Source organism: Kogia breviceps, chromosome 5 (assembly GCF_026419965.1).
Source record: "Kogia breviceps isolate mKogBre1 chromosome 5, mKogBre1 haplotype 1, whole genome shotgun sequence".
In the NCBI taxonomy this organism is placed as follows: Eukaryota; Metazoa; Chordata; class Mammalia; order Artiodactyla; family Physeteridae; genus Kogia; species Kogia breviceps.
This window is the reverse complement of record NC_081314.1, coordinates 119,298,809-119,320,246: the sequence shown is the minus strand read 5'-3', so window position 1 is coordinate 119,320,246 and position 21,438 is coordinate 119,298,809. Positions and strand designations below refer to the sequence as shown.

Genomic DNA, 21,438 nt, shown 5'->3' with positions numbered 1-21,438 from the left:
CAGTCAAGAAATGGGAATACAAGTTTAACCGTTGATATTTTCTAATATATAAAAGTGGTTATTTGTAACACACTAAAGTGTGCTTGATACTAAAATATAAAAGACATTTCAGAAGAGATATTCCTATCAGATTATACAGGGCTTCTGAAACAAAGTCTTCAGTTTGCAACTCATCGAGGTAGAAGATTATTCAGGTACCCTCAACAAGAGTTGAAAATTGAACAGCCAAAGATGTCATCACACTCCGTCTAAAACCTCTCAGTGACTATCCATCACCCACAGGCAAAATTCCAAACTCTTTCTCGGGGGATCTAGCACATACTCACCTCTCCTGCCTCATCTATAACCAACCTTCTTTATTTGCCAGCTCTTACCAGTTAGAAAGCTGAGTTCTTCAACTACTTTATATTTTCTCTTCCTCTGGGCCCCCTCATGTGTTACCTAGAATATCCCCTTTTTCAGTGGTCGGCAGAGCCTCACCCAAGCCCCAAACTAATTTCAGCCTCCCTGCTTTATTCCTATAATACTTGGTATCTTTGATTATTTGCTTCATATCAGTCTGCCCCACTGGATTTTATGCTCTATAAAAAGATCCAGTTACCTGACACATGATGGTCAAATCAAAGGATGATAAATTCAGGAGTTTTACATGGACTTTATTTTTTTAGATCTGTTTTAGGTTAACAGCAAAACTGAGCAAAAAAATACATAATTTCCCAATTTCCCATGCCTCCACACATGCATAGCCTCTGCCACTATCAACATCTCCCACCAAAGTGGTACATTTGTTAAACTGATGAAACTACATTGCCACATAAGTATCACCCAACATTCATGGTTTACTTTACGGTTCACTCTTGGTGTCGTACATTCTGTGTGCAGATGTACAAAGAAAAATTGGATGAGTGTATAATGACATGTGTCCACCATTGTAGCATCATCCAGAGTAGTTTCACTGTTGTAAAAATCCTCTGTGCTCAGTCTATTCATCCCTCCCTCCCCTTAACCTCTGGCAACCACTGATCTCTTTACTGTCTTCATAGTTTTGCCTTTTCCAAAAAGTCATATAGTTGGAATCATACATATGTAGCCTTTTCAGCTTGGCTTCTTTCACTTGGGTAATATGCACTTAAGATTCCTCCACGTGTTATCATGGCTTCATAGTGCATTTCTTTTTAGCACTGACTATTCCATTATCTGGATATGCCACGAGTTATTTACTCATTCACCTACTGAAAGACATCTTTGTTGCTTCGAAGTTTCACTAATTATAAACAAAGCTGCTATAAACATCCATGTATACGCTTTTCGACAAATTCATTTTTAAACAGGATAATTGGAAAGACACTCAAGTAAAACTATTCAAGAATCATCTGGACATTTACAAACTAGTGTTTTGTAAGGGACATCAAGACTAGATATATATATTTGTAATATTCATTCTATTTTCAGTTTCTTTAATAAAAACCTTCTATATGCTAGATACTGTAATAGGTGCTGGAAATGCAAAGTGGAGAATTACAGAGTTCTCGAGTTAAGGATCTCATAGAATAGTGGGGAAAAAGAGACGTGAGATAAATAATTCCAGTATAACATGGGGAGTGCACAGTATAAGTATTATGGAATTGTAATCAGTTCCATACGGTGGGAGCAGAGAAGGCTCACAAAACTGAGGACATTTGACTTGAACCTTGAAGGAGAAGCAGGAGTTTACAGTCACATGATTTGAGAGTAGTCATATACAGACCCAGAAACATAGAGTAGGCTGGTGTTGGGGAAATAATGGGAAATTAAGCTAGAATAACAGGCTGATGAGATGCGGAAGTATCTTTTAGTCCTTGCTAATGGGTTTGAACTTTTTCTTACATTAGCGATATCACTAATAATGTAAGCGTAGGGGTGATGTGAATTAAGATTTTAGAAATATAATCCGATTGCTTGTATGGAAGATATAGAAGGGATGATGATGACATTCCAAGAGACCAGGAAAGCTATTGGGCTGGTTCACATCAGAAGGAGATTGATCTGTGATCGTGGGAGTAGAGGTGAAGTATAGAATAAAGACTTGGGGGATATTTAAGAGGTTGAATTTATAGGACAATTACATCTAATAAAATTGCTTATCTTATCCTTAAGTCTCCTTTTAAAAGTACATTGGGATCGATTTGATTTAAGAAAATAATAGCACTACAGAGAAGGTGTAAATAAAAATGCTACTGATTTTGTGTAACAATTAAAACATTTTGGTTTAATTTTCTATGTTCCCTAACCAGAATCCCTAAAACATGCTGTTTTTAAAATTGTTGTTTTTCTTTTTAATATAGATATTTTATAGGAATAGGTTTTAAACTTCTGTTTCTATAGATTTGAGATGTTGAGATACAAGGAGACATCAGTTTCTAATGAAAAAATTAAGAAAATTAAGACAGTTGAAAAGCCATTGAATACATTTTGTAGCACCAAGTCTTAATGATTGACATGTCATATGGAATGAAAGGTTGGCATAGATCTAGAATAAGAGTAAATAAAATTATCAAACACTTCTTAGACGAATATTGGCATATTCTGTTGGTGCACAAGGATGAACAAGAGAAGAAAGTAGTTAAATCTACGAGCACTAAATTCATTAATTGTCTTTAACTGGCAATTTGGTTTTTCCACGTGAGTAACTTTGTTGGGAAGTTATTGCCTTTTTTAACTGTCGGGGTAACAATTAGCTAATAAGATCTTTTAAGAATAAATTGAGATCTTGAGATAACCGATGTACTTATGATTAGAAATTAGATAACAGCCAGGTGATTTACTATAATAGTGCCAACAACCAGAAATCAGGAGGAAATAAACTGGGAGAACATTTTAGATGCTACTGTGGTTGCCATTCATTGCCAGTGTAATTGGGGGGGGGGGGGGGGTGTACGCACCTAAGTGTTAATGTGCTTTTTTTCCTCATTTAATTTCAGCTATGACAGTGATAGCTGGTGCCCACCATTACCAGTACAAACTTATTTACACCAGGGTATGGAAGATGAACTGGAAGAAGATGATGATCGTGTCCCAACACCTCCTGTCCGAGGCGTGGCTTCTTCCCCTGCTATTTCCTTTGGACAGCAGTCCACTGCAACTCTAACTCCCTCCCCACGGGAAGAGATGCAGCCCATGCTGCAGGCTCACCTGGATGAGTTGACAAGGGCCTATCAGTTTGACATAGCAAAGCAAACATGGTAAATATCCTCATGAGGTCAGGGGACCCATGCTTTCAACACATGGATAGACGAAACGTTCTTTCACATTAAATTCACAAGAGAGTCTCACTGAACTCTACAGCTGGGCTTAGAAATGCTTTTGTACAACTCCTTCATCATTCAGATAAGGAAATTGACTGAAGAAATGTTAAATAATTTGACCAAAGTCACACAACTAATTAGAGTGAACTGGAGCAAGAATTCAGATCTGCTGAATTTCAGGCTCAAGTACTTTTGGCTATACCAGAATCTTTTCTAATTTACAGTTTAGCTTCAATTAGCTTATCCTTGAACTCACTTCCAACACCATAATGAAGGACTCTTTTTAGATTCTTCAAAGTGCCTGTGATTAATTCTGTATGTGGTGGTGAATATGTAAATGTAAGCTTCTGCACATCACATATGGTCAGTGTCAGTTATTAAAAGACCTTCTTTGGGCTGAACAAAATGAGACAGAAAAGAACAACATTAGTAACAGTAAATGCACACACACAAAATAAGCCCCCAGAATAAATTACAAATCCCCAATTCCTTTTCTTTCTCATTGATTTATAAACTTTCATAAGGTATAGATGGCAGTCTGCTGATGTATCCTGTGAAAAATATGACAGGAATACAAGTGGAACCAACTCTCACAATTCTGTGCAGTTATTTTTTTTCTTATTTGCTCTCCCTTCTCCCAAACAGTAACATATAAGTTTGACTCCTGAAAATGAAATCTCAGTAACATACCTCTGATTATCTTATGCCGATTTACGTCCTGTGCTTGAAGTTAAAGTTTTAAGACAGAGCCTTAGCTTCTTTTTTGGTAGTTTTAGCTACTGGGATAAGCTGACAGTGAGATGTCTTATTCTCAGTGTTAATGAACTATGTGTTTTAAAAATACAACTAAATATACAAAGATACTCAAACCAGGAATATCATTTAAAGCTTATTACAAACGTAGGTTCTTTTTTTTAGAACCAGAGGTTCTTGAACATTTTCTCAATCATCAGATTTTTTTCCAAAGGTCAAAGACATTTTACTGTTAAACAGTATTATTTTGCATCAGTCTGCTTTATAAAATACAACTATTGAAGTTGAAGCCGGCTGCTTTAAGAGCCAGAGGATTTCTTTCAAGTTAATTAAATGAAGCCCTGCATATTAGTCCTTTAAAGCACAGATTCTAGCTTGGAGGTTCTCAACGCTGCCTGCGTTTTGCAATCATCTGGATAACCTGATGCATAGGCCCCAACCTCAGATATTCTGATTGCTTGGTCTGGGATTTGACTAGGGTCAGCCAAGGCTGGACCACTGCCACTGTCACTCCTTACTAGCTGTAGGACAATGGGCCACTCGCTTAACACTTCTGTGCTTCAGTCCCCCATTTGTAAAATGATAGTGGTAATAGGAATCGACTCGTCTACAAAGTGAGAGGGCAGTCCCCCCAAGACCACCCTCACTTCTGACACTATGTACAAGTTTGGAGAGTCCCCAAGACTACCCCCAGGTTCAAGAATCGCTAGAAGGAGCCACAGAACTCACTGAAAGCTATTATACTTGAAGTTATAGCTTATAATAGTGAAACGATACAGATTAAAATCAGCCAAGAGAAGAGATGCGTGGGAGAAAGGCTAGGAAATTCCAAAGACGGATCTTCCATTTATCCTCTCCCAGTGGAGGAGTGAAAAGCATAATTTCTCAGCAACACAGTGTGACAATATGGGTCAACCAGGGAAACTCACATGAGCCTTGAGTCTCGGAGTCTTTATTGGGGGTCTGTCACCTAGATGTGGTTGACTATCCGCATGGCTGACCAGGGTCTATGGCCCCTCCAGAAGGTGAGCTGATATCCTGGGACTCCAAGTTCCCTCCGTAAATCATATAGTTAGACTTTCTGGAGGAGCCTGTGGCCTCCAAGTAAAGACATTTAATCAGACAGGATGTTCTAGAGCTCAGAGATTACCTCTCAGGAGTACAAGGCAAAAGTCTAACTTCTCTTTGGGCAAGGTCAAATTCTTTCTTTCACACCATTGTTTTTGGGAGAATTAAATGAGTTTACACTTGTATAGTACTTAGTAAATTATCTAGCCACATTATAGCTGTTATTATTCAGAGGGCTTGGGTTTTCACCTGAGTTGTTTATTGCTGTCTTTCCACTCTTAGAGCCCCACTTAGTGAATGCTCCATAGACACTTGCTGAATGAGTGAACAAACTAGTTCATGTCCACCTGCCCCAAGTATCCACAGACCACACCCTGCTTCTCTCTCTCCGCATGCTTCTGTTCAGTCCAACAGTCCTCCAGAATGCCATGCCGACGCCCCGCATAGGAGGTACGAGTCTTCATGTGCTCGCACAGGACCCTGCCCTACTAGGATGGCAGTGCCATCTGGGCTGCACATTGACATCACAGGAAGAGTATTTAAAAATAATAATTCCAGGCTGCACCTCTAGGGATTCTGTTCGTATTGACCCATGAAGTGCAGAACACAATGCCTGTTCCTAGAAGATACTTAAAAATGGTATGTACCCTTTTCCTACTCACATCTCCTAATTCTCCCGAATTCAGGGAATACACTTCTTTCACCACTCAGTGTGTCTTGGTTCCATCAAGAGGTGTCAGCAGTGCTGTAGGACTAGAGTGTTGGTCTGTTTGGTCCTTCTCAGGACCAAAGTGCAAATTATTAGACAAGAATGGCTTATGTATATAAATATCACTTTATATTCTCTTGCTCGTGACTTGACTCGCTCCATCCCCGCTTCACAAACAGAATTTGAGGTTACACTTAGAGCAAGATGTTGCCATCAACACTCAAGATTTTCTGTGAAAGTATTAGTTAGGAAACGTCCTGACTTTCCAATGAATGAGCTGTGATGAATGCCAGATAATAAATGGGACCTCAAATGCCTTATCTATTAAATTAAAGATGTGGGCCTGATGATATTGAGGTAGCTTCCAGAACTAATATCTTAGGTTTTTTAACATTAAACGATCTAGAATCTTGTTAGAGTTGGAGTTGGTTACAAATTCAAGAATGCAGTTGGGAGAAGAATATTAAATTCTGGAAAAATGAAATATTTTCCCCATAAATGCAAATATTAAAGAAAAATAACCTTGTATCTTTAATTCAAAAACTAACCATAAAAATGCATAAATCGCCTTAAATCCAGCAGTCTTTTAAGTATTCTGTATCAAGGCAAAAAAAAAAAAAAAAGACAAATGTATCAAAACATGCTATATTCCCTCTTTAATGACAGTAACAAATAACAGACTTACTTTCCTTCAGCATTTTATGGTTTAGAAAAAACTCCTAAGTAGTCACAAAACGAGCTGACTGGACTCTAGTGTCCAGCTCTGCATTTTACTAGCCATGTTATTTGAAACTTAACTCACTTAAATTTGAACCTCCCTTTAAAAAATTCTGAAAGAGAGGTGATAATACCAGTTCTATCTACTTCCCAAGGTTGCAATTAGAGTTATTCATTCATTGCAACTGGTTTATTTGGCACACCTACTGTTCTAAACAGAGTGCTGAGATGAATCTTTTCTTCCTTTGAGGTGTTTAAGACTGGTGGCTAAGACAGATGCAAAAATATTAGCTAGAGCGAAAAGTAGCCATTCCTCCCCAGTTTAACCTAAACTCGTTAAAGTGGAAACAATCACCCAGCCTGATTCCTGGGGGATGGTGCAGGAGGAAAGCCTCATAGGGCAGCGAATGGGCCATGGTTGGAGGGAGATGGTGTTGGTATTAGATTTTCATGTGACATCTTTTCTTCATAAGGGCCAGCAGGTGACGTGGGTTACACAGGCTGAGTAGAACTTTGACACAAAACTGGGAATGTAATTGTATTCTTTTTGGACCAAAAAAAATAAGCTTTAAATAGATATGTGTGATGAATATTCCTATTCTCCTTTGGGTGATTTATTTGCACAAAAATGCTGGGTCTGTATTCTTTTTCCTCTGTGTATCGTCCCGTAAATACCCACAGAAGAGTGTCATGTATAGGCAAGTCATGTATACGTAGACCATTGTCTCTGATGAAATGTAAGAAAGCATAGTAAGCTCCAGAATTAGTTAAGGGAAAGCAAGAAAGCAAAATTTGTTACCACAGCAGGCTGTTTCATTCTAATTACAATTTTGTGGAACTCTATAACCAGTACTTTTTTTTCTCCTTCCCTTGTGAATTCTAGGCATGTTCAAAGCAATAATCAACCTCCGCAGCCCCCGGTTCCACCATTAGGTTACATGTCCGGAGCTTTGATTTCCGATTTGGAAACAGATGTTCCAGATGATGATGCTGATGATGAAGAGGAAGCTTTAGAAATCCCCAGGCCCCTGAGAGCACTAGAACAGACGCCTGGATCCAGTACGGACAATCTAGACAGCTCTGTGACAGGTAATGGAACTGATTTAATAGGAATAAGTTACCCATTTGTAATATTAAAATGCATCGAAAGTCAAATACTTTCTTATGTAAAATTTATTCCACTCCATCTATTTCTGTAACATTTTTAATATGTTAATATTAAACACAAAATTCAAAAAGGATTTGGAAATACTTTTGCTTTGCTGCAAAAATGATAAGAAAAATTCATGAATTTTAAAAAGCTTTAAATACATGAAAGAAAATTCAGTTATATCCAGGGCTTTCATGAAAAGTTCACTCTACTGGGGAACCAAGTCTATTACATAAAAAACCTTGACTTTTAGAAATGATATATTTTGTATATCAGGAGCAACATGCAAAGTGAATGCAATCTTAAAACGCTTCTTGATATTTCACTCCGTAAAATCATTCACTGATGAAAATAAGCAACTCTTCAGAATAAGGCTCTCTAAGGTTGCACAAGGTATTATTTTTAGAGTGGAGAAAATGTATAGCGAGATAAACTATACATTTATGCATTTCATATTGTTGAGCCAATAATTGCTTCTCTCCCAAGAAATAGTTATTTTTTCTGTTTACCCCTTTGACTTCCTCTGGCCTCCTTCACCAAGTGAAAGGCTGCAACTGGTATCCTTCTAGGATGATCCCAGGATTGCCACCTATTTCCAAGGATTTAAATTTAGCAAATTGTATTTAAAAAAACTTAAATCCTAATGTGTACACAATGACTGTGGAGAAAAGTAAAAATTGTCTTTCTATTCAAGTAGGTATCCGTTCTTTGATACACACACGCAAATGCCTCTTACGTGACTATAAAGACATAACTGATACAAATGTGTTGCCCATGCATGTCCTATCCTTGAGTCTTCTCTGTATACCACCCATTTCTATATTTACCTTCATGACACTCTTCATTCTAGGAGTGCATCTTACCACAGTCCCATTTAATTCATTTTTCCTCCAATGGCTTCTTAATTTGCACACATTTCACACTGTGTGTTACAGTTCAAAAACACTGATGGAAACTCCTTTATGAAAGTGATGGAGAAGCATGAGTACCTACATGTTTCCTCTGCACGACTTCCTGAAATTACACAATGTCATGCACTAGCCTACACTTTTCAGGTTTTCTTTTTACCTGGGGGCTGTCTGCATGCCGAGCTAATTAAGATTTAAGAACTGCAGATATACTGCTGTGATTTGAAATCCAGATCCGACTGAAAGTGGGAGAGCAAAAGTTTAAATCTTTGAATGCAGAGAGCTAACTTATTATTGCACTATTATGTTAAGCCCCTTTGCCTGAATTTCTAGCATAATCTCCTTCAGGGTAAAATCTGCATAGTTTTGCATGCCTCACTGCCGGATACTGAACTCTTTTCTATTATGAATGCAGTAAAAATTGCAATGATAAAAGTCAGCCACAGCCTATGTAGTTCTTTTCTTAAATATTATAATGTCAAGGATGATAAATATATCTATAAATCAGGAGAAGGCTATTTTGAACTTTTACATGCTCACCTGTTAATAACATGTTTCACTGTTTAATATGACTGCGGTTAAAGACAATCTGAATTTCTCCTTGTAGCTGGTATAATGTTCATTCCAAATGAAGCTTTTATTGGTAAGAAAAAGTCTATTTTCCTACTTGAATTCGGTGCTTAATTACTGCCATATATAAAAACCTCAAGGTGTTTAGGTATGCATTCCACAATGAATTTATCCTATGAATAATATCTCTCCTTAGTAAAAGAAGTTGCACTCTACACCAAAGTAGCCAAGCAGAAAACTTTTTTCTTTCTTTTTGTTTTTTTTTTTTTTGAATTTACAGTAACTTTGTGGAGAAGGTATGATCAAAGATTTAATTTGCTTTCTAGGGTGTAAGTGTAATTTAAAGTAAATAGAAGTTAAAAATAAAAGTAAATATAGTTTTTCAGAAAAAAGGATGTGTGTGTGTAGGGAGTGTGTGTGCAGAAGAGTGTGCGTGTCTGAAAGTATAGCCTGGGTTTGTGATTATGTGTAACGTGTGTGTGTGTGTGAGTGTACGTAGGAGTGTGTATATGAGCATACATAGGATGTTGAGTGTAGTAGAGCATGTGTGCATGTGTGTATGTGTACCTGGGGGTGGCCCTGAGATGCATGTGTGTACGGATCAAATGCTACAGAAACCAACATGCTAATGAATACTGCTCTAACGTGTTTATGTTTTCTTCAGACACTCAAGGCTAGTTTAATGGTGCTAAATGAGGTGGGCAATAAAACAGAGGCTATTTCCATTGGCCTTGTATGTTTTTAAGATGGTAAGTGCCAACGGAGAGGATTCTGATTTTTCCGCAAATTACTTTGAATTCTAAATTTGTGTGTGGTGTGAGTAAATTAGTCATCACTTTCATCTGAATTCTCTATTTTCATGAAACTATTGACCATTTTTTATGAAATAGAACAGTTACGTACCAGTCCTTGAAACTCTAAAGCCAACCAGAACGAAAGCCCAGTGATAACACAAAGATGGGCTAATAAGACTATATAAAATTATGTAGAATTTTACTTCTGAAATATGTTGCATTCCAACAGCTGCCACATTAAGGAATATCAGCAGTTAACAAGGTACAGAGCCTATTTTTGTAAAGAAATAAGTATATTATTTTCAAATGTTTTCTGAACAACTAAGTAATTTATGAGGGACTTTAAATTTTTTGAAATAATGCTTCATGAATGGAAAAGGCCAAGAAGAGAGGAAAATATCAGTAATTCTATAACCCATAATCTCAGTGTCTTAGTCTGGTTGGGTAGTTATAACAAAATATCATAGACTAGGTGGCTTAAACAACGAACAGTGGAAAGCTGGCAAGTCCAAGATCAAGGTGTGGGCAGATTGGGTTTCTGGTGAGAGCCCTCTTCTTGGCTTACAGGAAGCCATCTTCTCCCTGTGTCTTCACATGGCAGAGAAGGAGAGCAAGCTCTCTGATCTCTTTTTATAAAGTCCCTAATCCCACCCTCATGACCTCACCCTCATGACCTCATCTAAACCTAATTACCTCCCAAAAGCTCCACCTCAAAATACCATAACGGGGCTTCCCTGGTGGCGCAGTGGTTGAGAGTCCGCCTGCCGATGCAGCGGACACGGGTTCGTGCCCCGGTCCGGGAAGATCCCACATGCCGCGGAGCGGCTGAGCCCGTGAGCCATGGCCGCTGAGACTGCGCATCCGGAGCCTGTGCTCCGCAACGGACGAGGCCACAACAGTGAGGGGCCCGCGTACCAAAAAAAAAAAAAAAAAACCATAACGTTACGTGTTAGAGCTTCAACATATGAATTTATGAATTTTAGGGAGATGTCAACATTCAGTCCATAACTGAAAAATGTATTTGAAAATCTGTTATTTATTTATTTCCACAACAAATATTTATTGAAAGTCTATTCCTTCCAACCACTTGGCTAGGAATTTAGATTTGGTAATAATAGTAATAACAACAACTTGCACATATATAGCCCTTAGTACACCCAAGGCACTCTTCTAAACAGTTGCCTGTTTTTTGTATGAGTGGCTGAGTGAGCTAAGAATGCCTCTTACATGTTTAAAGGGTTGTAGGAAAACAAGAAACAAACAAAAAGAAAAAATAAACGACAGACAGCAAAGTCTAAAATATTTAGTATATGGCACTTTGCAGGAGAAGTTTGCTTATCCCTGTTCTAAGGTTTTGACATGTATTAACTCATTTAATTGTCACAACCCTATTTTTATTCTCATTTTATAGATAAGGAAATTGAGGCACAGAGGGGTTTAAAGACTTTCTTTAAGATCACCCACCTGATAAGTGGCAGAAGAATGTTCAAAATCAATCAGCCTTACTCCAAAGACCACTTATCATGATCCCTGCTCTGGAAATGCTCAACTATTTTCTCATCTTTGGATTTAGCATATTTAAGAGGAAAATGATTTCCTGGTCTGTTCTTCTCTCTCCCTTTCTGTGCGTGTGCATGTATACATATATGAATAAATATATATTTATACAAATACAACACATTATTTTATCTCTGGAAACATTCATTTTCACCCCTTATACACTTAATTAAGATCAAAAATATTAAATTTTTAGATGTAACTTTTATTATTTGTTTTTCTCATATTTCATTCTATATTCAGTTATAATGACTCATGCCAACAAAAGTCAACTCTCAGTACTTTTTATAGGGAGTTACATTTTTATAATTTTATTTAAATTTATACTTAGTTTAAACCTACTTGGTTGTAATAAAGTACAAAAAATGTTCTGATTATAGCACATCACACTCTTTTTTGTCTAGAAAGTAAACATACAGGATTGTTTCAGTCTTCAGGAATATGCTTGTAATATTTCTTTCTAAATGCCAAACCTACCACTTTTGGGTAACAGGTTGGGGGAAAACCTTTAATAGTTTTTTCTTTGACTTCCATGGTGGGAGTCAAGGGTGAGTCCTGGATTTAATGACTCCAGCACAGGAAAAAATAAATAAATAAATAAAAACAGAAGGCAATAGGAGAGAGGGCAGGAGAAAAATGTCCTGAACATGGAGCCAAGGTTCTAACTGCCTCAGTGATCACAAAAAGTAAGACTGAGAGTGAGTGCTGTTAAATGAAACAAATAAAAGTTTCCTTGACTCCTGAACCCCACGTAAATACCCTAGTTGAAAGGAAAGCGGGGCTCTATATTTTCTGTATTTTATATCTTTGGAGGTTTTTGCTGGAAGTCCCAAAGCAGATTATTTTGAAAATAGTAAAACCTGGCAGCCTCACCACCTTACTTGACCACACAGCTTTTAAAGAATTGGCCACTTAAAAGCATGACCTGATGCCTTGCTTTTGTTGCAAAAATTTAAGGAAAATATTTTTGTAATAGGGAAATTTCAGAGGTAATGCTAAAAATCACTAAATAATTTTCTTAGACATTCTCCACAGCTCTGATTTATTTTAAAAGAAATTAAATACACACTTCAAAATTTAACAGATAAACGTGGAATATCATATATGCAATTTTTATCTGAGTAGAACAAATTAGCAGGTGTCGTAGGTCACAAGGAAGAGATTTTTTAATTTCTTATTTTGCTTTTCCTTTTATATTATACATTCCTTTCTCTCTGAGGAATGTAGGTGAATTGTTGTGCATTCAGTATGTTTGAGTGAAAGAACTTCTAAATATTAGAATTGTTTTTCTACATCTAGGCAGAGGTCAATATTTGGATTGATTTGTCCAAAGACACTTAGAGCTGAAGATTTTATTTTACAGATAGTTAGACAGATTGCACTTAATAGGAAGAGTTCCTGGATTAAATATTGGCTGAAAAAATGGGGGACAGCCAGTTTTTGTATCTCATAAAAATGGTAATGCAACAATTAGCAGGGTCATATCATAAAGCATACACTTTGCTCTAGCTTAATGGGTCTAAGGATGAGCATCTATCAGCAAGGTAGGATTTAGCATAAAATGACATGTAAATGAATTGATGACTGATCATAAATTAATTTTAGTGCTGAAGACATAATGGAGATACAGCAAGATGCCACTTTATCATGGTATTTTACTGCTCAGTACCATTTTGCAACAACTTAATGTCCTATCTGCAGTTCTTCCTTAACAGCTTGAATACATTTGAGATTTTTTTGGCCTTTCAGCAATTTTTAAACCTGAGAAATTTGGTAAGATGGAGGATGCAAACACAAATAAATCTGGCTATGTTACACAAATTCATTTTTCATTAAATGTTTAAATATATATTGATTATGGTTGTGTCTATAACATGTCAAATTGGTATGGATTGCTTGTAATTTGTGAAGAATCTCTACCTTCGCTGTTTTACCTAGTTTTCGTTTCAACCTTCGTGGTTATGTTTACATTTATGAAAGAAAGCCAGTTATCACAAAAATGGCTTACTTTCTAATTGATGAATCACTGTTTTTCTTATAATCATTGTCTTTTTTCGGTAATAGTTTACATAAATCTTCAGATAATCTTTGATGTTTAAATATAAAGAAAAAAAAAGAATGGTAGCCACAGAGAGGTGAAATCAGTAATCATTAAATAAATTTTAACAATTTTACACTATGGAAGAAATTTAATATATGTTATATACTTTTTTATTCACGGTGTATTGCCAATTTTACTTAAAAATATTTCCTGCAAATGTAGCCATTCCATATATCATAAGTACTCTATATCTCAAATAGAGAGAATGGGTTGTCAAACATAAAGACAGAGGAACAAAGAGGGAAAGAAAATTTTTTTCCTTCTGTTTGTTTCCTTCTTGCCCACCATTTTGAAGGCAAACTCAACTATATTAAGCTGAGGGCACTTGCCCCTCTTTAGTTTGTGGCGAGGAGGCTTCCTATTGCCCATTATGGGCAAATCGCTATGGCACACATCTCTTCAACTCTGAAGTCATCTATCTAGTTTCTTTGCTCTTACAGAGAGTGGTGAAAAAAGAATATCTTTCTATATTGACCAACACCCACTTGAAACCATGTCATTCATCCATGCTACCCTCTCTTCCCAGGGAAGGGAGAAAAGCATCAGGGAAAACTTCATGAATAACTGGAATTTCTGAGTAATAGTAAGGAGCATTAATGATTGAGATAAAGTCAGAGCAAAGACCCAAAGGCTGGAAAACAGTTGATTTGTTTAGGAATTGGCAAATCTGTATGTGGAAATCCTCATATGAAGGACTAATTACATCTCTGCTTTCCCCACTGTCCAAGTAATCAACAAGAGTTGACTGACCTTATATTCCTTATTTAATAAATGTTCTGGGAGTTATTATGACTATGTTCTTTCTGTAACTAAAGTAAGGCCATTGCTAGGAAATTACACATGGAATAGAATCCCATGCAGAATTTATACTGAATAATGAAAATATCGAAGGCATTTCATTCATTATGCCAATGTTCATTGAATTTTTACTGGGAAATGTCCCTGTACGTGAGGTATTTAAATGAATAATAAATAGTTCCTAATCTCCAGAGTTCCACTGTCTGGAAGAGAAAATATATATGCAACAAACGCTAGTTTGTAGAGATATGATATGCTACCGTATGCGTACTATTTGAAAAACACAAGAGGTAGAGAAATTGATTCTCTCTTAAGACAGGGTTGAAGATGAAGTGGAGTCAGGGTGATAAAAGAGATGATATTGATTTGGACTTTGAAGTGAGGCACTGGGCAATAGAATTAGTAACAATCTAGAGGGGTGTCAAAGGAATAAGAGACAGTAGGACTGAATTGGCTATTAGACGGAATGGGACTGGAAAGGTAGGCTGGGCTAGATATTGAAGAATCTCAAATACCCCAGTCAGTGTTTAAATGTATTGGCAAACTAGGTAAGGCTTTGAATGGAAAGACAGAATTATGTGATAAATGTTCCAGAAAAAGTAATTCATATGACAAGGAGGAAGATAGAAGGGACCAGAAGGAAATCAGTTAGGAGGAGCTTAGGGATGAAACTGGAGATGTAGAAAAGGAGATGCTTGTTTGGAGAGTGAGTTTCAAATAGCTGGTACAGATTCATTTACAGATTTCAGCAGACATTTAGAAATACAGAAAACAGGACATAGAAGGGACCAAAACTGAGCTTTCCCATGTTTCCAAAGTATCCTCTGTTCTAGGGTTTCATATTCTTTTGCTATCACTGGCTGAATCACTTTGATTTTTTCTTATCGACTGTAGCATTATATTGCAAAGCTGATTACATCATTTCTCCTTTCATTTTGGGCTGTTGGTCCTTGACTTGTGGTTATTAACTCAGAAATGGTTCTCTCAGAGGAGGCTCAGTTGCTGGTGTTATCTTGGCTTCCTTGCAGTGGCCTGTGTCAAGGGAATTTGTTTGGAAAGTAAAAAGTGTATCTCCATGCTTTTGGCAAATAGAATCAAAACTCTTTCTTTTCCTGCTACACTTAACACCCTTTTAACTTCTCTGATCCGTCTAACCCCTCCAGTGTCTGTTTTCTCTGTCTTGAAAGTGCATAAACCCGTGTTATTGTATCCTGGCACCTGAACTAAAAGTACAAACACTTCATCATGGCAACACTTCTAACTCTACTGCTGTCTCTTAAATATTGGAGTAAAGGGGGAAGAAAATCTATGGCACTTAACTTCAGTCTCTTTTATGTGAATATGTGTTTGTTTTATTTGGGAATATTAAATTAGCTTCCTATAAATACTTTGTGCCTCTCTTTAAAAATTTGGGATAAGCAACATTTGGTATTTTTATTATGTCATACACTAATGGTACAACAACCTAAATAAATACTGTAATGTTAATTGTTTTAAGTTATAGATCGTCTCAGTGTGCTTTGGTCTAAGAAAAAAGGATAAAAGTGTAAATGACTTGCTAAAAATTAAGAATAAGCATTATTTCTCAGTAGCATCATATTTTGCAGCTCTTTACACATAAAGCTGTGATTCTTTTCCTCTATTGCCATGTTGCACTTTACAGAAAAATCCATGTTAATGTCAGTGGTATTCTTTATAATGATTAATTTTCTAAAATAAAGATTAGTATTAAAGAGAAAACTGGAGGTCTTAAAGTAATTGAAAAACAAAGAAATCATACTAAGCTTTGAAAAAATAGAACTTTTCAAAAATAAATATTTTGTTATACTCTATTTGCTCTGGTATTACTTATACATTTTTGATTATTAGTGTTTGTTATTTCCTGAGTAATTAAATTTTTATTTTAAATTCTTGAATTAATTCTAGCCCTTCTGCAGTATGTGTGTAGATTTCATGAAAATTATCACTAGTCTGCATTAAATTCAAAATATATTCACACTATTTGTTCAACTGAGTTCTTGATAAGTGGACTTTAAACACACTATAATTTACTTCAGTAAAAATGTTTTTCTTTGAAGTCTAGGCCTTAAAATATACATAGCAATTCTCTTTTAGAAAATAATAGTGTAACAATTTAAACAATGTAAGAATGGAATCATACAGAACATGCTTTGTTCATGTGTTGAAAACAGATACGTGTCTTAAATGAGCCTAATTCTTCTGCACTAGAAATGTTTAAAACATGGATGATGCTTGCACATGGCTAAAGAAGTCTTGATGAAACCCGATTTACCTCAAGGAAGAGTGAGGAGTGAAGGCTCTTGTTCATTAGTATAGTATGTACAAGCAGATGAGCTATCCAATATATACAACTCACTAGACGACTACATTTGTTTTTAGGTTCAATGGTAAATGGATGGGGCTCTGCATCTGATGAGGATCGTAACTTTTCTAGTCATAGATCTAGTGTAGGTAGCTCCTCAGATGGCTCCATCTTTGCCAGCGGCAGTTTTGCACAAGCACTGGTGGCAGCAGCAGATAAAGCTGGTTTTAGGCTGGATGGAACCAGCCTTACAAGAACAGGTTGGTAGACTGAGTCAACACTCTTTGCATGAGAGAATCTTGTCCTTGGACACTGAGCTATTTATCTTCTGTTCTTTCTCCTCAGTGAGTCTGACTGCAGCGGTTTCTTTAATATGCATGAACACAGTTCGGATGCTCAGTTATCAGACAGAACTCTCTTCTGATGCTCCCTTTGCAGAGCCAAGAATAGGCTCCTACTCACCACCTTCCATCCTTTGTTCCCCTTCCCCTTCGTGGCTCCGCTGATTAATTGGAATATGCTTCCTTCTTATACTACAGCAAAGCTGCAACTCAGATCGCCATTAAATTTTCAATAACTCACACTTTGCAAAATTCTCACACAATCAATAATGTACCCAGTGATTAAAATTATTCAGCTTTTATCTCCATTACTTTCCTTTGCCCCATTTCTTTCTGCAAATGCATTTTCTGGGAAGGCTTTCTCAGCATGGGGTGAATGGGTCTGAGGCTGTCAGTCTAACAGTTCAAATGGCTGATGGTCTTATTAGTTGTTTGGCTGTTAAGATTTTAATCCAATAATTTATTATTTGTTTTAAAGGATGCTAATTAAAAATACACCCACTGCATTTGCAAGTTAAATGAAATGATGACTACTTGTATATTGCTCTTTATCACAATCTAATTTTGGTTTCTGAAATTAATAAATAATAATATAAAAGACCAAATATGTAATTTTTCACGTTTCTGATCATTAACTCAAAAATAAATGTGGGATTCACTCTATTAATAGATCAGTAATTTTGTAATCATTTGTTTTACTGAACAAAATAACTTTGGCATGATCCTGTTACATGACTATGTGTACTTCTTAAATGCACATAGAAGAAACTTCTGATATATGAATTAAACTGACTTGCCTTACAAAACAAACTAATGAAACTCTAAATGCATTTTTGAAATCTTAATAGTATTGAAATAGTAAAGAAAAATAAATGACTTTGACCCTTCACTAAACTCTCAAGTTATAAATATGAGTCTTGGAAGCTTTCTTTGAATTATACCATCATATAATGTTATGCTATTTCTTTTGAGTATGTCCTAGGTATCTTCAAAGTAAAGAAGATTTTCCAAGCATTGCAGAGGTTTATTTTTCATATAGCATCTGAACTAAAATATGTTGTAATATAATGGTTATTTGAATTTTCTTGCTTTCTAAGGCATAAGTCAGAAACTTTATGTTGCCTTAGTGCTTTTTGTGGCATAGCTATAAGCAGAACAGTGAGAAAGTGCCAGGAAACTAATAAATTAGAAGGCACAAGTACATTTCTTGCATGTATGCTAATAGCTAATAAAGCTTTAAGCAATATCATGTCACATTGACTTAAAATGTAACTATATACAGTAATTTTGAGTGAAATGAAAACATGCAATAGAGGATAAATACATGTACATGAACCATCCCTCTCATACCATACTAAACATGTTATTAAAGTCGTAAGATGTTGAAAATTTATTAGCTTACCTTTTGCCAGAATATATTTCCCTGCATATGTACACTTAACTACAAGAAAAGGACATAGCACATTTCATTTTTCAATGAGAATTTGGAGTCTGCTCAGATACAATGCTATTCATCAGAAAACATCTACTGCACTTTGGATATACAAGGTGATTTTAACCTGCTATCTATCCTATACTATACACTAATGTTATTGAGTTTCTGCTAAGAGAGGTAGAATTCATCGTGTATGTGTATGGGTGGTAAGGTCAATTAAATATATGTATCTGAGCAGACCTTTCATGTAAAATTTCAAATGTAATTACTACAGGACATTTTTCTGTGCTCACAGAGAGTTTGTAAGGTTCCAAGGGTGAAATCTGATTAAACAGATAAGACAGTACATAATTCACTTTAGAAATAGCTTCTTTAATTTTAAGGAGTAAAAGCTTCATGAATTTGCCTATATCTATGAAAATATTACTAAGATTGTCAAGGTTAAATAAAAATATAATCAAGGAATATTGAGTTTTTGGTTAGTGGTTTTGTTTCATATTCATTTGTTTAAATTTTTTCAGTGGGTAGTATGTTGTTTATAAAAATTGGACAAACTAAATGCAGCAGGGCATATTTTTTTTCTATGGAGATGCACCAGTATTTTGTATCTTCAAATGTCATCTCCAGGCAGGTTTAGAGCCTAGTCTTAGAGCAAAAAGACAAGACAAAATCAAGGTCTTATAATAACATTCTCTATACCTCATTCCCTTTGTTTACTTTTTAGGCAAAGCCTTTACCTCCTCTCAAAGACCTCGACCAACCAGCCCATTTTCTACTGACAGTAACACCAGTGCAGCCATGAGTCAAAGTCAGAGGCCTCGGCCCACTAAAAAACACAAGGGAGGGCGAGTGGACCCACAACCAGCATTGCCTCACCGAAGGGAAGGAATGACAGATGGTAGGTTTGTTTCCTTCTCTCGTCTCCTAACTGAAAAGCCATGCTCTGTGCAATCATTAACTTAGATTGAAGAAGCTATGGTAGATTAGGCATTGCCTTGTTATATAACCAGGCTGAACACCTGGCAATGTGGTCTTGTTTCAATAAAACACCCTCTTTTGTTTTTTAACTATCTGGAATTATTTCTACATTATCCAGCCCCAAGAAATACAGGCCATACTGCTTTGCAATGTGGATTTTTCTGCTGTTCTGGCATTTTCCATTAGTGCTTTTTAGTGAACATTCCTTTTTAAGATTAAGGAAGGAAACATAAGTAGCATTGCAGTTGCCATGTTGTTGGATCATTTTTGAAATTGAATTAAGATATCTTAGATGGTATTTCACTTTTGAAAAAGACCGTGTAGTGATTTCCAATTTAGTAATTTTTTAGTTTCATGAATTCCAGGGCTAAAAATATGCTATAGATCATCTGGCTGATGGATCAGTAAACTTTTTCTGAAAAGTCCAGATAGTAAATATTTTTGGCTTTAGCAAGCCAAACAGTGTCTGTCAAGACTACTCAACACTACTCAATTGTAGTGTCTGTGAAGCTATAGAAAAAATGTAAATGAATGGGTGTGACTGATTTCTAATAAAACTTTATTGACAAAACAGGCAATGGCTTAATTTGGCCCATGGGCCATAGCTTGCTGATTTATTTCAATTCTTTTATTTATGTATAGCATCCAGTCTTTGAGTGTTTGCTTAAATACTGCTAGTTTCAGGAAACAAAATATTATTGGACGATATCCTTTTTCAATAATGAGCAGTTCATCAGCTCTATATTCAACTTAATCCTCATATGTTTAAATATAGGAATAAAAGTATTTATCCTGAAGTTTTATCCTCAGGAATATGTAAGATAATATATGTAAAAAGCCCAATATAATGTCAGACCCAAAGGTAAATTTCTTCCCCCTTCTCTGCCCTATCTCCTGCAAGCACATACACTTTTTCCTGAGATAGTACTACTAAACATCAAAAAGATGAACCTAGCCAAGCTGCACATTAGAACCATCTGGGAACTTTAAAAATATACCCTGGAGATTCTGATTTAATTGTTCTGGGGTGAAAACCAGTCGCGAGTATTTTTAAAGCTCCATGGGAGAATCTAATGCGCAGTCAGCCTTGAGAAGCTACTGAGTTCTGCGCACTCATCTCAGTCTCTTAGACTTATCGTTATAGGACAGAATGAGGCTTAGTTGGGAAAGAAGTATTTGTTCTTTATTGGTTTGGGGGTAGGTCCTTAGCTGGCAGCCACCGTTGTGCTTTCTCTTGTCATTTTATAATGCTTAGAAGATTTTAACAGCCAAAATAACTTGGTCTAAAAGCCTTCAGTTTTACTTATCTTTCCTGCTTACTTTGTCCCCATTGGAAAGTGTTTCTATGGAATGCAAGGGTGAGGGTACAATCAAGATTTTGATTCTCTGTAAGTGGATATCCTGTGGGGAGCAAAAATGCTTATTACCTCCTTTCTGCCTCAGATGATCTAAAGATTAGTTGAGCACTTGAAACATTGATCTTGTTCCCTCTAAATAAAAAGGACTACTCTCACTGATATTCTAGTTACAAATCTCAGCATTAATAATTTTGTGTAATTTTCCTGATATGAATGTCATGGAGAGAGGAAAAAAATCCAGGGACAATATGGGTTTTTTGTGGCTTTTCCAAAATGTTTGAAGATCATGTCCAGAATATGTGGAAGATATAAAATATAAATCAGCAAAATAGAGAGCTCTTTTCTTTCTTCCTAAAACACTTTCCTTGCTTTCTTCAGAATGTCTATTTAAAACAAGCTACCTCCTAGTTTAAAGCATGATCAATATATTGCTTATATTTCTAAAAAACGAATAGTTTCCTAACATTTCAAATTTACTGGCATTCCAAAAAAGGTTATGGATTAGGTGCTATTAGTAGATACATTTTGGAAGTGGTGATATTGCAAAGCAAATTTTGGCTCACATGTCTTTCCAAGTGTTTGATCCAAAGACAT

General features: G+C 36.1%; 1 protein-coding gene across 19 annotated transcripts in view; it reads left to right on the top strand.

Moving 5' to 3' along the window:
- Positions 1 to 21,438, top strand: part of ROBO2 (roundabout guidance receptor 2) — a 1,699,370-nt gene that overhangs the window by 1,665,636 nt on the left and 12,296 nt on the right. For all 19 annotated transcript variants that reach the window (XM_067034916.1, XM_067034909.1, XM_067034903.1 and 16 more), the window contains 3 exons: positions 2,961 to 3,221; positions 7,415 to 7,620; positions 19,233 to 19,406. In XM_067034916.1, coding sequence (XP_066891017.1) covers positions 2,961 to 3,221; positions 7,415 to 7,620; positions 19,233 to 19,406 — 641 coding nt within the window. The remainder of the gene's footprint in view (positions 1 to 2,960; positions 3,222 to 7,414; positions 7,621 to 19,232; positions 19,407 to 21,438) is intronic.